Source organism: Hyperolius riggenbachi, chromosome 1 (assembly GCF_040937935.1).
Source record: "Hyperolius riggenbachi isolate aHypRig1 chromosome 1, aHypRig1.pri, whole genome shotgun sequence".
NCBI classification, from domain to species: domain Eukaryota; kingdom Metazoa; phylum Chordata; class Amphibia; order Anura; family Hyperoliidae; genus Hyperolius; species Hyperolius riggenbachi.
In genome coordinates, this window is record NC_090646.1 from 214,325,918 (window position 1) to 214,341,270 (window position 15,353).

Here is a 15,353-nt window from a genome sequence, read left to right on the forward strand (position 1 = left end):
CAATTACTAGTCCTAGCAACTAACTGCAGAAACTACCTGCTATGATTAGTTTCATACCCAGAAGGCATGTTTCTTTGCACTTTACAGTTGCATTTCACCAAAGCAATTCTATTCTAATGTTCCTATCAAAGTGTTTTAATGCAGTGCATTTAATAGAGATACTGCTGCATGCATGTACTGCTATGTGAGCTGAAGGCCAGACTGAAGTGGGTTGAGTTGAGAAGAAAAATTCTGTTATACTTTTGTAAACAACATGCTCAAGTAGTTTAGAACGATGGAGGAGCAGAAATAGGATGGCGTCTAGAGAGTACATTAATTGTTCATTTTTTCCTGTTTGCAAATGCTAGCTGATAGGGATAAGAAGATAAGATTGTGAGTGTGTTTTTCTGAAGTCATGCACATTTTTGCATACTAGTAGCTTATGTCTCCCGTGAAGCAAAATTTGCCATTTCACTTTTTTTTTTTTACATTCCACAGCGTACCGTATTCTTCCCATGGTTTGCGGTCATTCAAACACTTTTTATTTTTTTGTGAGACCACAAGAAAAGCTGTTCATATTGCAAACATATCAAGTGTTTGCCCACAGTTTTGCAAAAAATCACCAGAATGTAGCATTTTTGCAAAAATGTATTTTACATTTTCGCTTATCTACCTTTTGCGAAAATATTGTATTTTTGCAAAAATGTTAGTGAAAATGATCTTAAAATTTTTGCTCATCTATGCTAGCTGGATTTAAGAACCATTGTCAGTTTATGATACCTGAAGTATCAAGTCCTCTAAGCTGGCCATGCACTCGATGTACATTTAGCTTTGCAGCGATCTCTTTTCCTTTCTCAGCTCCAGCATTGGACCTCAGTGATCCTGAAGACTGTGGCTGCATCTTGGTGGCATTGGCATATTTTTCAAAGTTCACAGTCGGCTTGCCAGTTTCTGGGTTGTTTGGGGCTTCTTCCACCACCCCTCTGCAAAAGAGGATAAATCAAACTCAATGGCAGTCATTTGCCATCTGAACATGCAGTGGATATAGGATCTGTGAAATCATTAAAATGCTGCATATGCTTCCAAGGCTTCACAAGTTCTTTATTGTTTTCACTTTTTTTCTAATACATCAGAACACACCTGAAGATGTCTCAGTAAAGAATTGCCATGTTTTACTTGGAAATCACATTCTCACTTCGAAATATAGGAAGAATCTGATTAGTTGCAGAGAAGTATCCCATAAAACTTTCATAAATGAGTTCTAGCAAAATTACCCTGAAACATACAAGTTACATTACACCCCCCATCAACCTTTAATGTGGGATGCAACTCCATATTAACTGAAAAAATAATCAACCAATAAGAAATGACTTATTTGACTTACCTATTCTGTTGTTGTTGTTAAATTGGTAAGGCTCGGTTCACATTGGTTTTAAAAACGTATCTGTGGCTCCACTTTTGGGCCTTCACCAAAACCGGAGTCACGGATACAAATGTTAAATAAAAAAGGGTCCCGTCTTCACCGACTTTGAAAACGGTACGAGGGTGATCTGGGGGATCCGGTTTTAAAAACTGAACGGAGGGTCCGGATTTGCAGGGTTTTCACGGACCCCGGATACACGCAGGGGTAGTGAAACCCAATGCAGAAACGGATCTCCCTCTACACAGACAGCTTAGGACACAGAAACGGATCTGTTTCCAGTGTCCAAGCCCTGGCTGTGGGTGGAGAGGGGCCACCATGCTGGAGGGGGTAGCAGCCAAAAGGAGGGCAGCAGGCACAGCACTGGGGAGGGGGGTCGGACCCACCCCCCTCACCTGGGACCCCCCTTCCCCAGCTAGTTTATTTTAAAATCAATCCAGCAACTTTCTCGCTTGCTTGCGTTGCCCCGCTCGCCACATCACTTTCTCCAATGCCGCCCTCTGTACTTCAGTGGAACAAGGAAGTGAGCGAGTTCCCCGCTTGCTGCCGGATTGATTTTAAAAGAGACTAGCTGGAGGGGCCCAACACCCCCCCCCTCCCTACCGCTGTGCCCACTGCCCCCCTTCCTGCCTGCTAACCCCTTCAGCATGGCAGCCCCCTCCCCTGCAACCGTGCCTAGTGTGGACCGAGCCTAACTGTCAGATTTTGGAGAAATGTGATATGGAAAAAAAAAAAAAAAAGAATATTTCTGCTGGTTTCCATCTTTACGGTTTCTTCTCTGAGATGCCAAAAGTGACATCACTTCTGGCCTTTCCTTTTTTTTTCCAACTCGGCTCAGTGTTAATTGTCCGCCCTACTGCCACAGCTTACTGTCTCTCCAACAGCAAACATCACCTATACAACAGGTTTACCTAACTGTATAAACTCTTCAAAGGGAGGGAGGGGGGAATTCAATCACCTTGTAGTCAGAATGTCCTTATCCTATCTAAAATAGGAAGCTTTCAATTATTTGCACGCTGAGCTAAGCTTGTTACTATAGTTAAAAACTGCCCACAATCCTGCTGGCACTGCACAGGTCCTGCAGTTAGGCAATGGTACCCTGACCAAGTACAAAAAAATAAACAAATGACATATAGGGACCCATTTTAGAAAAAAAAAAAAAAAGGTTTACAAATATTTTGGAGCACTATTTTTGGGTACATTTTTATTTTTGGGCATGTTACAACTCCCTTTAAATACCATGTGTTTAATGCCTAATGCACACAATGAGATTTATCGACTATTTCCAGCATGTCTGATCTGATTTCCAATCGATTTTCTGTAAAAGTGAACAAAAAAATCGATCGGAAATCAGATCAGACATGCTGTAAATAGTCGATCTGGCAGTAAACCTGCCAGAAAACCTCAGTGTGTATTAGGCATTAGGCTTGGCAGGTCAGTAACAATGCTTTACCTGTTCATACGAACTTGTGTAGCAATTCTGTCAAAGCAAAGTGCGACTAAAGAAACATGGGTGACAGTTTTATTTGATGCTGTATTAGAAGATTCCTCCACTGAAGCCTGTAGCAAGCAGAGGTTGACCTGAAATAATGATAATAAAAAAAAATTAACAAAGAGGAAAGTAGAAGTGTTGTTTTTTTTTTTTTTATTGTTTTAAGAAAACAACTGAAAAGCACAGTGCAAAATAATACATTTGATTGGATCGGGAAGTAGAGGTAAACGGCACTGGGGTGTTTCACTTAGTGTTAGGCATATCAGTAAGAGGATTAGTTTTAGACGTATTGATAGAAAGGCTAGTCTTAGGTATAACGGTAGGAAGGTTACTCTTAGGCGTATCAATAAAGGGGTTAGTGTGACAGGATAGGTTAGGGCAGGGGTAGGGAACCTTGGCTCTCCAGCTGTTAAGGAACTGCAAGTCCCACAATGCATTGCAGGATTCTGACAGCCACAGTCATGATTAATAAAGGCAAATGCATGCTGGGATTTGTAGTTTTATCACAGCTGGAGAGCCAAGGTTCCCTACCCCTGGTTCCCTACCCCTGGGTTAGGGAGAGGACACAAGTTGAGTTTGCCACAAGCTATAGGTATTAGATAGTACAATATCAATAACACAATACCACCAATATAACAACAATTGGGATAAATTTGCGCTAAACTCACTTGCATCTATGCTAAACATATGCAGTCATGAGCCGCTAGTGAGAAAAAAACAGGAAAAGTTCTCCAAATTAAGATAATGACAACTGTATTTTTTGTGTTTTTAAAGTTGAGTGGGGAAGTTATTTTGTCTGGACACCTTCAAGTGACCTGTAATGCCTTCAAAAGTCAAGGGAAATGAATTCAGCTGGGGATAGTGTTCCTGAGAATCATAATGACAATTATAAGAAACCAGCATGCGATTCAACATGTCAGCAAGCAAGAAAAGCTAAATATCTGCTTTGAATGGAGTAATCTTAGCAAACCTGCAGCTGCTTTATTGAAAGAAATAAACGATCACCTTAGGAATGGAAACATTGGCTTGGAGCCCCTTGATTTTCACATTATCGTGGGTAAGCGCAGCTTTAGTCTGTGTTTGATTCGTGCTTCCTTTAATCTGATTCTCGGGTTTGGGCAATTTATTATCTTGCTTTGAAGACAGCTGGAAAAAAATGACACACAATTATACAGACATTAGTTACATAATCAATCAAGAAGCACATTAAATACATCACGGTTGTTGTATCATTTGGAAAACAGCACCCGGGAGCTTCCAAAGAGAAGACAATATATAGCTACCTTTATTACAATGAGGCTTCCAATACGCTTTCCAGGATTGGCACATAAATAATGCAAAGCCCTAAAGCAAAGATTATAGCTTTGTTCTCCATGATTACACTAAAAGGACACCTAGAAATTGTCTCTTCTTTCTATTTATGTTCTCAGCGTGGCCTTATACATCACACTTAGGTAAACACGCATTCTATCAACACAAAGACAATATTTTGGAGAAAAGAATGTAGAGCGGAAAATGGTCATATGATTTTAGTACGAATACTGGACATATAGTTGTGGTGGATGCACTGTTTGCCGGTTTCTGCTTATTGGGAGGGAAGTTGTTCTTCCCAATGGACATCATTGGCGTTTGCAACATTTCGTTAATTGCAATACCCAATTCGTGGTCTACCTTTTATTGTGTCCTTGTGGCGCCTGTTATATATGCAAGACCGGACGTGATTTTAAATCTAGAATCGGCGGGCATATTGCTAATATTAAGAACATTGCATCCACCACACCGGTTGCGAGGCATTTTAGATCTGAACATGGTGGCAATGCTTCAGGCATACAATTTGTGGGCCTGGACCGCATACATGCCACTATTAGAGGTGGCAATTTTGATCGTTTATTACTACAAAAAGAGTCTCGGTGGATCTTTGAGCTGGAGGCCACTGAACACCCTGGCCTCAATGATACGGTCGGGTTTGCGGCTTTTTTGCCCAATTGATCTTTCTTATTCCCTGTGTTCGTTCTGCTGTCCCTCTCTGCCCTCCTGCCTCCTCTGATGCCCCCTGTGTCTGCAAGTTGTGTTACGCTCCGATCTGGTGTCTCCATGTGTCCTCCCCCTGCGGCATCGCCGCTACAGCTGGCATATGTTTGTGCCTTTACTTTCTTGTTTTTGAGTGCGCTGGGTTAGCGCACTGTCTGGACATGGCTCAACGCTTTTGCAGTTCTGGACTGTCCATGCTTTATATAAATTTTTGTTTACAATATGCCTTTTTCAACTCTGAGCCGCTAACATATATATTTTTCTGGATTATCTGTGTATGCATGTGTTTGTATTCTCTTGATTTATGTCATATGTATATTTTTTATAAATATTTCCCATTTACTCATGCACTGCCCTGTAGTCCTTCTTTCTCCGCCTCCACTATGTCCTCTCGCCTGTGATTTGCCATTCTGTCTCTCCATGCCGGCTTTGTTTGTCCGGCACGGTGATTAGGCCACTAGTGGGGGCGGAGCTGAGCTGCGTGACTGTTGCGTGAGGTTTGACGCGTACATAGTTACGCATGCGTGTGCGTGGCTGGTGACGCTGCTCCTATAAGGGGCTGTGGGCAGTGCATGATTTGTAGCCACGCCTCCCTACGAAATATGTCAGGGTTGCCGGCGTGGTGACAGCACCTCTCTACCTTGCGGCATGCCGACCTTCCACCGTCCACACCCACCCCCTGGTGGCATGGTGCACCTTTATGGCAAACTATTAGTGGATGAAGAGCTCAGTATTCATTCTACATTGTGAACTGCTATCACAGCTTCCTGCTTTGGCTGGGATTTTTCCTTATCACCACAGATTCCTACATCAGCACACCGGATTGGACATCTTTGACTGGCTGCAGGTCCCTCCCTAAGCCTCGGGCTCCAGCATATGTGTTTAAGAGACCTGGCAGCCTCTAGGAGCTAACTGGACTCCGTATTGCTACATCAGGATTGGGTACAGTATGGTTTATGCTCTGTGCTATGTGCTTGAACTGTGCCTGCTGCAACCTTCATTTGATCCATCTATGCTTGCTATGCTATCTTATTGAACTGCTTACTTGCAGGTGCTGCATCAGCTTTTTGGCCTTTGCTGGACACACAGACCTATTACGTTTCACCTAACTTGTGCTGGCTTGCTGACTGCGATAACCCAATTGCTTTTCTCCACGACACATCACGTTTGCCTTTTTTAAGCTTTCTTTTTCAATTTTGAAAGGGTGCCTTACTGCTTATGATCCACTTTCACAAAATCCTTGAAGCCCAGGCCCAGTTTTGGCAGGTTGTTCTGGGATCCCTGATCACATTAGGTGGTCTTAGGCAGTGGTGTGTTTGGATGATTGGATGGATGCTGAGTGAGGCCTCCTGGCAGTTTACATTGGTGCTTTTTAATTTGTTTGACTATAATATTAATAAATGTTGTACTTTTTCACTTTATTATTGACTTTTGTGATATGTGACATATGCCCTCCAAATTCCCCTTTCTCCTTTACTTTTACGTTCTTTTAGTTACAGAAGATGCACAACCGTTGGTTTTAATGGCAATAACCTTGCCCTCAGTGAACACAACTGTATACTGCTGACTGGCAGCTTTGTGCTGCAGGGAAAATTGGATACCAGCTTTATTAAAGAGCTACGCCATTCACATCCATCATTGCAGACTATTTATTGGTCCAAGGCTTTTAAAACTCTAAAACAAAGCAAGGGTAATGCTTAATTCATTCTGATCAAGTAAGTTGTTAACATTAATCAGATGTCTTTCAAATGAATAGCTATAAAAAAAATAAAAAAAAACTGTAGCATGCTGTAGGTACGAAAAGTCTCTCTTACATTTTCTGAGAAGGTGGTTTTGCTGTTTTGTACAGCTTCTTTCAGCACTTTTGCGTGCAGCTCATCAACAATTGCAGCAGGATGTCTTGTACTGGTAAAGTGAACCATTGCCTCTATATACCTGACAGAAAAAGAAGACAACATTTTATTTCAAATGAACAGTTCACAAAAAAATAAAAAAAAATCTTAATGACAATAACACCAATATTATAATTTTATTTTTTATTGTAAAGGTATGTAAATTTGTCAACTTATTGTTATCTACATAGTAAATAAAACTTTTTCAATCCCAACCATAGGCACCAAATGAATTAGTTAGTAAATTATTGCTGCAATCAAAGTGAAAGTAATTTGCCTAGTACCTGAAAATAGCCCTATCCTTGACATACAGTGGTGTGAAAAACTATTTGCCCCCTTCCTGATTTCTTATTCTTTTGCATGTTTGTCACACTTAAATGTTTCTGCTCATCAAAAACCGTTAACTATTAGTCAAAGATAACATAATTGAACACAAAATGCAGTTTTAAATTATGTTTTTTATTATTTAGTGAGAAAAAAAACCTCAAAACCTACATGGCCCTATGTGAAAAAGAAATTGCCCCCTGAACCTAATAACTGGTTGGGCCACCCTTAGCAGCAATAACTGCAATCAAGCGTTTGCGATAACTTGCAACGAGTCTTTTACAGCACTCTGGAGGAATTTTGGCCCACTCATCTTTGCAGAATTGTTGTAATTCAGCTTTATTTGAGGGTTTTCTAGCATGAACCGCCTTTTTAAGGTCATGCCACAACATCTCAATAGGATTCAGGTCAGGACTTTGACTAGGCATCTCCAAAGTCTTCATTTTGTTTTTCTTCAGCCATTCAGAGGTGAATTTGCTGGTGTGTTTTGGGTCATTGTCCTGCTGCAGCACCCAAGATCGCTTCAGCTTGAGTTGACGAACAGATGGCCGGACATTCTCCTTCAGGATTTTTTGGCAGACAGTAGAATTCATGGTTCCATCTATCACAGCATGCCTTCCAGGTCCGGAAGCAGCAAAACAACCCCAGACCATCACACTACCACCACCATATTTTACTGTTGGTATGATGTTCTTCTGCTGAAATGCTGTGTTACTTCTACGCCAGATGTAACGGGACACGCACCTTCCAAAAAGTTCAACTTTTGTCTCGTCGGTCCACAAGGCATTTTCCCCAAAGTCTTGGCAATCATTGAGATGTTTTTTAAGCAAAATTGAGACGAGCCTTAATGTTCTTTTTGCTTAAAAGTGGTTTGCGCCTTGGATATCTTCCATGCAGGCCATTTTTGCCCAGTCTCTTTCTTATGGTGGTGTAGTGAACACTGACCTTAATTGAGGCAAGTGAGGCCTGCAGTTCTTTAGATGTTGTCCTGGGGTCTTTTGTGGCCTCTTGGATGAGTTTTCTCTGCGCTCTTGGGGTAATTTTGGTCGGCCGGCCACTCCTGGGAAGGTTCATCACTGTTCCATGTGTTTGCCATTTGTGGATAATGGCTCTCACTGTGGTTCGCTGGAGTCCCAAAGCTTTAGAAATGACTTTATAACCTTTACCAGACTGATAAATTTCAATTTCAGTACTTTTGTTCTCATTTGTTCCTGAATTTCTTTGGATCTTGGCATGATGTCTAGCTTTTGAGGTGCTTTTGGTCTACTTCTCTGTGTCAGATAGCTCCTATTTAAGTGATTTCTTGATTGAAACAGGTGTGGCAGTAATCAGGCCTGGGGGTGACTACAGAAATTGAACTCAGGTGTAATAAACCACCTTTAAGTTATTTTTTAACAAGGGGGGGGGGGGGGGGGGCAATCACTTTTGCACACCGGGCCATGTAGATTTGGAGGTTTTTTTTCTCACTAAATAATAAAAACCATCATTTAAAACTGCATTTTGTGTTCAATTAGGTTATCTTTGACTAATAGTTAACGGTTTTTGATGAGGAGAAACATTTAAGTGTGACAAACATGCAAAAGAATAAGAAATCAGGAAGGGGGCTAATAGTTTTTCACACCACTGTATAATTTGACAGTGGAACCAACACTTACACACCAAAACTCCTTTCCGCCATGCCCCTTGTATAATAATAATAACATGGAAAAAAACACAACTTAATATTCTTATGCAATAAACTGTAATGCTGGGATATGCCGTGAGATGCATGTATAGATAACGGCATTGTTCATATCTAGCAAATCTCAAATACCAAAGATCTCCAAAAACTGTTCTCTCATGGCCACAAACACGCTAAAGTGTAATTTTAGCTACAGAATTTCAACTGTAGTGCGGTCACTGTGGCCAGGCTGAATTACAATGGTTTACCAGTATAAAATATTTATTAGCTCCTTTAACTGTATTTCACAAACTTTACATTCAGATTGTATCCTGTGCAATCTGACACCAATATCTCTAGGAATACTGTCTGACAGAAACATCTCAGAAGTACACCATCTAGCATCAGATCGGAGTGTGTTTGTCTCCTAAAACATGTCCTTTAATTGCTTTTAGATGAATTCATGCGTATCAGTTGTGAGTGCAAATAGCAACTACTATATATGGAGGGAGGGATGATTCAAACGCACTGGAGATGACTGAGGACCAGGCCTCGTTCCCATTAGGTGCGTTGAGAAATGTGTAAAAGCGCATGATAAAAAAGCATGCGTTTGTGCACACTTTAGTGCGTATTTCAGTTTGTTGCTGTGCACTTTTTTTAACCTTCTTGCCGGTTATCCCGAGCTTAGCTCGGGGTAACCTGCGCAAAAGGATTTCTCCGGCCCCGCTGGGCCGATTTTCACAATTATTTTTTTTACTGCTCGCAGCTAGCACTTTGCTAGCTGCGTGCATATCCCGATCGCTGCTGCTCGCTGCCAATTCGGCGCTACCCGCCGCCCCGCCCCCCTCTCCAGACCCCTTGCGCAGCCTGGCCAATCAGTGCCAGGCAGCGCTTAGGGGTGGATCGGGATTCCCTCTGACGGGGACGTCATCCTGCCCCGTCGCCATGGCGATGGGGGAAGCCCTGCAGGAAATCCCATTCTGAACGGGATTTCCTGCTTGCAAAGATCGCCGGCGGTGATCGAACTAGGTAGGGGGATGCCGCTTGTCAGCCCTGGGCTCGCTACATGATTAAAAAAAATAATTAAAAAAAAAAGTGCTGCGCCGCCCCCTTGCCGTCAGAATTGGAACAGCAAGGGGGTTAAGCATGTTTTGCTTATTTTAGCAGTAGAAGTTGTCAATAAACCCTTGTTTTCATATAAAAATGTATTTTTTTTTTCAATTAGGGGTAAAAATCGCATGCGCTTCTATGCGCTTTTGTGCGCTAAGAAACCACAACTATTCACTTGCATTGATGTGTGCTTTACAGCTCAACGCACAGAAATGCATGCAACACTACATTTTTGTAACACAGCTCAGCGCAACGCATAGATGTGAACCAAGCACATTAATTACATGGGAAAATCAATACCTTGCAGAGCGCACAGGGCAATGCCGAGCGCCGAAGCTGGGCACCGTCATAGCAGCAACGCTATGCTATGAGCCCCACGCAATGGTAATTCGGGGCTCTGGTGATTGCCAGACCTTAAATTACATCTCGAAGGGGGAATAGTATTTAACAACACTGGAGAGTTTAGCGGCAGCAGAGAGCAGTCATTCAGCTTGCCCTACGCCGCCCGTAACAATATGCCCCAGCATAGTTTTAATCGCAAAGAAAGGATTTGCAATTTGTTTTTGTTCTTAAATTCTGCATTGTGGTATTTAACTTATGCAGGGGGCAGCAACCAGCAGTACAAAAATCTTTGTGCCAATGTACATACAACTTTAACAGTAGGCTTGACCCCTGGTTCCAATCCCAGCCAGGGAGTATTGTATGTACTCCCTGTGTTTGTATGGGTTTCCTCTGGGCCCTCTGGTTTCCTCCCGCATCACAAAAACACACAGATAGGTTAATTGGCTTACCCCTAAATTGGCCCTAGACTACAATGGACATGTGACTACAGTAGGTATTAGATTGTGAGCTCCTCTGCGGGATGGTAAGTGACATGAATATGTACTCTGTAAAGTGCTGCAGAAGATGTGAGTTTTATATAAATACTAAATAATAATAATTGGCATGACCGAAAAAAGCAAACGGTAAAATTATATTTCATGAAAAGCCAAAGCTACATAGAATCACATTTCAAAGATAAATAAGAAAATATAAAATCATACCTGTCTAATGCTTCTGCAACTAGGGGGCTAAGCACTATATCCACTGTACCCTTTACTTCCACAATAGCTGTTGTGCGGGTGTGAGAAACTGGCTGATCGAGAGTCCACTCTTCAGTCAGCGTCTCATCATCTGTGTGCTCCATGGATTTCTTCTCTAGTGGAGTGTAAGGCGTGCTGAACAAAAACACCATTAAAGTTATTACCAAAGACCTGATGCCAGAAGTGGAACTACAGGGGTAAATCTATGGCTGAGCACTGCCACAAAAGTTTAATTTACGCCTACAGATCATTGACAAACAAATACAATTAAGGTAGCCATACATCTAGCGATTTTGATTCAATTGACAAAGCGATCAACTTTATTAAGGAATCAACTTCAGTATGGTTGATCGAAAGTCGATCGACTAGTGACTCACACACTACAGGTTATATCCTGTGCGATTCGCCTTCACTTATTGATCTGACCGATGTTGTGTCTCCATGCTCTAAATACAAAAATCCATTCAGAGTCGATCGAATGATATGTGAACAATATCCGGTTCCTGTGTGATCGACCGATAACTTACATCCTGCTTGATCGACTAAGCTGGTCGATTCAACATGAAATCACGAACACTCGATTCTCTCTCGATTCCATAAAATGATCAAATCAAATAGGCGATTGTACAGCCAAATCGCTAGATATATGGCTACCTTTAAAGGGAACCAGAGATGAACGTTTCACACAAAATAAACATATCAGTTGATAGCTTGTAAAGAATAAATGCTCTACCTGATAATTTTGCTGCTCTGGTGTGCCTTTTTTAGTGTTTTTTATCCATTATTGCTCCAGGAAAAATCAAATATGGCCGCCGGCTCATATCCCTTCTCCTTCCGGGTTATATGAGTTGTTCTAGATGTGCTGTCTATGCTATATGAGACTAGGCTGCTATCTAGGCTATATGAGAAAGGCTCATCTGTGTGCTTTCATTTTGGTATGATGTACTGTAAGAAGTGTCTCTCATAGGAATGAAACTGCAGTCAGTATCTAGTGCACACAGGGATCATATTGCAGCCACAGAGCTTCTCTCTCAGTAGGAGCAGCCCCTCCCATGTCATCACAGCTCTCAGTATGCAAAGCAGGAAATCTAAGCCAGGAGAGGGGAAGGCTTGGGCTTGAAAAGACATCACAGAAGAGTGACTCAGCTATAATGATTCCAGGTCAAACCTCGACTGAATAGTCGGTGCATTCTTATCACAGTTGCTAATAGACTAATTAAGCAGATAACAATGAAACTAAAAGCAGGGTAGGTGTTTACTGTCATGTTCCCACTGATAAATGTAATAAAATACATGAGGGTGCTTCGTCTCTGGTTCTCTTTAAACACATTTTTTTTGTGCGACTATGCTTATCTTACAAGATAAGGCAGTAGGTAAGACTGCAGACCGCCACATTGACTGCTTCACTCATATCAAAGATGAGGCTGCAGAAAGCCCTACTGGGTTTCTGGAGTTGAAAGACTTCAGCATATGTAAGTGCAAACACCCACTGGGTTAGAGGAAGAACCATTTCAGTCTGCCTTTCATACCTGCTAGTACTTTTAACGTTGTGACTTGAAACTGCTATCTACCTAGGGCCGTGTTGTTAGGTTTCATAGTAAATAGCCTTACCTGTCATTTTTGTTTACTTGTGCTGTGGCACCCAGCATGTGATCACACATACAGCTACACATATCCAGGAGATACTGGTTTGTTGTTTATCAAACTCCTCCTGGAGTTTAATATCGGAAGGAGAGAAGGTCTACTTTCCTTTCAATATTGTACAAGATATTTTTTAAACTGCAAATTTCTGTGACCTGCTAGAATATTTAGGTTTGGTCATAAGCTACCCATCTCAATAAATATACATGGTAACTGATTAGGTCACCAATATTATTTGTGGAGCTTCTGTTGTTGATACCAATGATTAGCAAAGTTACGTATTATTATGACTAATGATATCTAACTTGTAAAAAGTGTATGCCAGACTAAGTATATTGTGAATAGCATAGAATTCAACAGCATAGGAGTAGCATAAAGCCGAATGATTATGGAGAGTTTTGTCTAAAACGAGTATAGAATGTTGTAAGCCATGTGAGTGAGTAATATGCGCTTATCTCAATACCAGTTCTAGGAGTGGCAGCATGTCTGGTAAGCGGCCTGCCACTGAGGGAGGTTCATTCACGTGTGTGAAGTGAGCACATTGGCTGAGTACACTTCTTACTGGCACTATTGCTATGCAGGGTAACTAAGAAAAAAAAAAACATACATTTTGAAGGGCTCAAACTGCATAATCAGTTTTTTTTAATTTAGTTTAACGACCAGATAAACCCCATTCTTTTTTTTAGACCTTCAATCCTTCAAAACAGTGTTCTGAATAACATTCAAAAGGATTTCCTCCAGTTAAACTCTCATATTTTATATAATGAAGCCTATACTCCATACTCCGGCAGGCATGGTTCCATACTGTAGCTGAGGGGCCTTGCTTGATGAGGTCATCAAGCGATAGACCCTTAAAGACACAGTAAGCAATCATGCCTGCCGGAGTATGGAGAGAACAGCCGCCGCTCCCAGGACACCCCAGAGAGAGTAACATTGCCAGTCTGCCACTGCTGTGTCCTAGGGGAGGGAGGTATCGGGCATCCCTGGGGACATTGCAGCAGTCATCAATTCCACGATGGAGCATGCTGGGTGACATGCTGCCGCCACTGTGTGCCAGGGAAGGAAGGAATCGGGTATCCCTGGGGACATTGCAGCAGTCATCATTCCCGCGATGGAGCACATTGGGTGAAATTTGGTTGCTGCTGTGTGCCGGGTGAGGGAGGTATCAGGCATCCCTGGGTACATTGCAGCAGTCACCGCTCCTACAATGGAGAACGCTGGATGACATGCTGCCGCCGCTGTGTACTGGCTGAGGGAGGTATCAGGCATCCCTGGAGACATTGAGGCAGTCACCGATCCCGCGATGGAGCATGCTGGATGACATGCAGCAGATGTGTGGTGAGGGAGGTATCAGGCATCCCTGGGGACATTGCAGCAGTCATCGCGGAGCATGCTGGGTGACATGCTGCTGCCGCTGTGTGCCGGGGTAACGAGGTAACTGGCATTCCTGGGGACAATGCAGCAGTCACCGCTTCTGCATTGGAGCATGCTGGGTGACATGCTGCCGCCGCTGTGTGCCGGGGAAGGAGGAATCTGGTATCCCTGGGGACATTGCAGCAGTCACTGCTTCCGTGATGGAGCATGCTGAATGACATGCTGCCGCTGCTCTGTGCTGAAGGGAGGAGATATATGGCATTCCTGAAGACACTGCAGCAGTCACTGCTTCTGCGATGTATCATGCTGGATGACATGCTGCCGCTGCTGTGTGCTGGAGGAAGGAGATATTTGGCATTCCTGAGAACACTGCAGCAGTCACTGCTTCTGCGATGGAGCATGCTGGATGACATGCTGCTGCTGCTGTGTGCCGGGGGAGGGAGATATCAGGCATCCCTGGGGACATTGCAGTTGTCACCGCTCCCGCAATGGAGCATGCTGGGTGATACTGCACCAGGCAGTAGCTGCTATGTATCGGAGGGAGGAGGGCTAGACTGCCAGGGATTCATTTTAGGGGATGCTGTGGGGCCTCATTCGGACGTATAGATGCACCAACATTTTCTTCCTCCTCTTTTGGAGGGTAAAAGAGTGTGTCTTATTGTCCAAAAATATAAGGTAAGTGGATTTTGGTTTGCAGTTTGGGCACTCGGTCTCTAAAAGGTTTGCCATCACTGGTCTATGTTATAGAAATAGATGGTGTATACAAATGAATGAATGTTGGAGATGCTGATTATAGTCTTCAAAATATGCACAACTTATCTCTATAGCTAATGAAAGGAACAGATCTGTTCTTTATTGGCTTCATAGCAGGCCTTTTGTCTTTACTACCATACACATACCTGGAAGAAGAACCCAGAAGCTGCATCCCTCTGTCAAGTAAGGCATTCGCAGAAAGACCTTGTCTCACCACCTGAAGGTGAGCAGATATGTAGACCATTGTAATATAATTTTTTAAGAGTTCTTTACAGTTCACACTTACACAGTTTTCATAAGCATGGAAAGCAATATTTAGGAATGTTATAACTAAACACGGCACCATATTGTTTACAAAGTATGCAGAGTCCCGTAGACTGTACAGAAACCAGCCCTTTGCAGAGGGAAACAAATCGATCCTTTGCAAGTTAGCTATGTACAAAAAAGGGCAAACATTACTCTACATTTTCACTAGATTCTGATGTATGTACACTAACAAGCTATTGTTGTAAATTTCTTAGCAGGAAATGCTGAATGGGAGCGTAAGTCTGCAGAGATAACATGATCAATTTAAAGAGAGCCTGAGGTGGGCTCA

General features: G+C 42.5%; 1 protein-coding gene across 1 annotated transcript in view; it reads right to left on the reverse strand.

Moving 5' to 3' along the window:
* BLTP1 (bridge-like lipid transfer protein family member 1) overlaps positions 1–15,353 on the reverse strand; it is a 399,009-nt gene that overhangs the window by 197,893 nt on the left and 185,763 nt on the right. Inside the window, exons 29-34 of the mRNA XM_068280272.1 lie at positions 14,905–14,975; positions 10,952–11,125; positions 6,737–6,857; positions 3,897–4,037; positions 2,853–2,980; positions 760–962 (exon numbers count right to left, since the gene is read on the reverse strand). Of these exons, the coding sequence (XP_068136373.1) occupies positions 760–962; positions 2,853–2,980; positions 3,897–4,037; positions 6,737–6,857; positions 10,952–11,125; positions 14,905–14,975 (838 nt within the window). The remainder of the gene's footprint in view (positions 1–759; positions 963–2,852; positions 2,981–3,896; positions 4,038–6,736; positions 6,858–10,951; positions 11,126–14,904; positions 14,976–15,353) is intronic.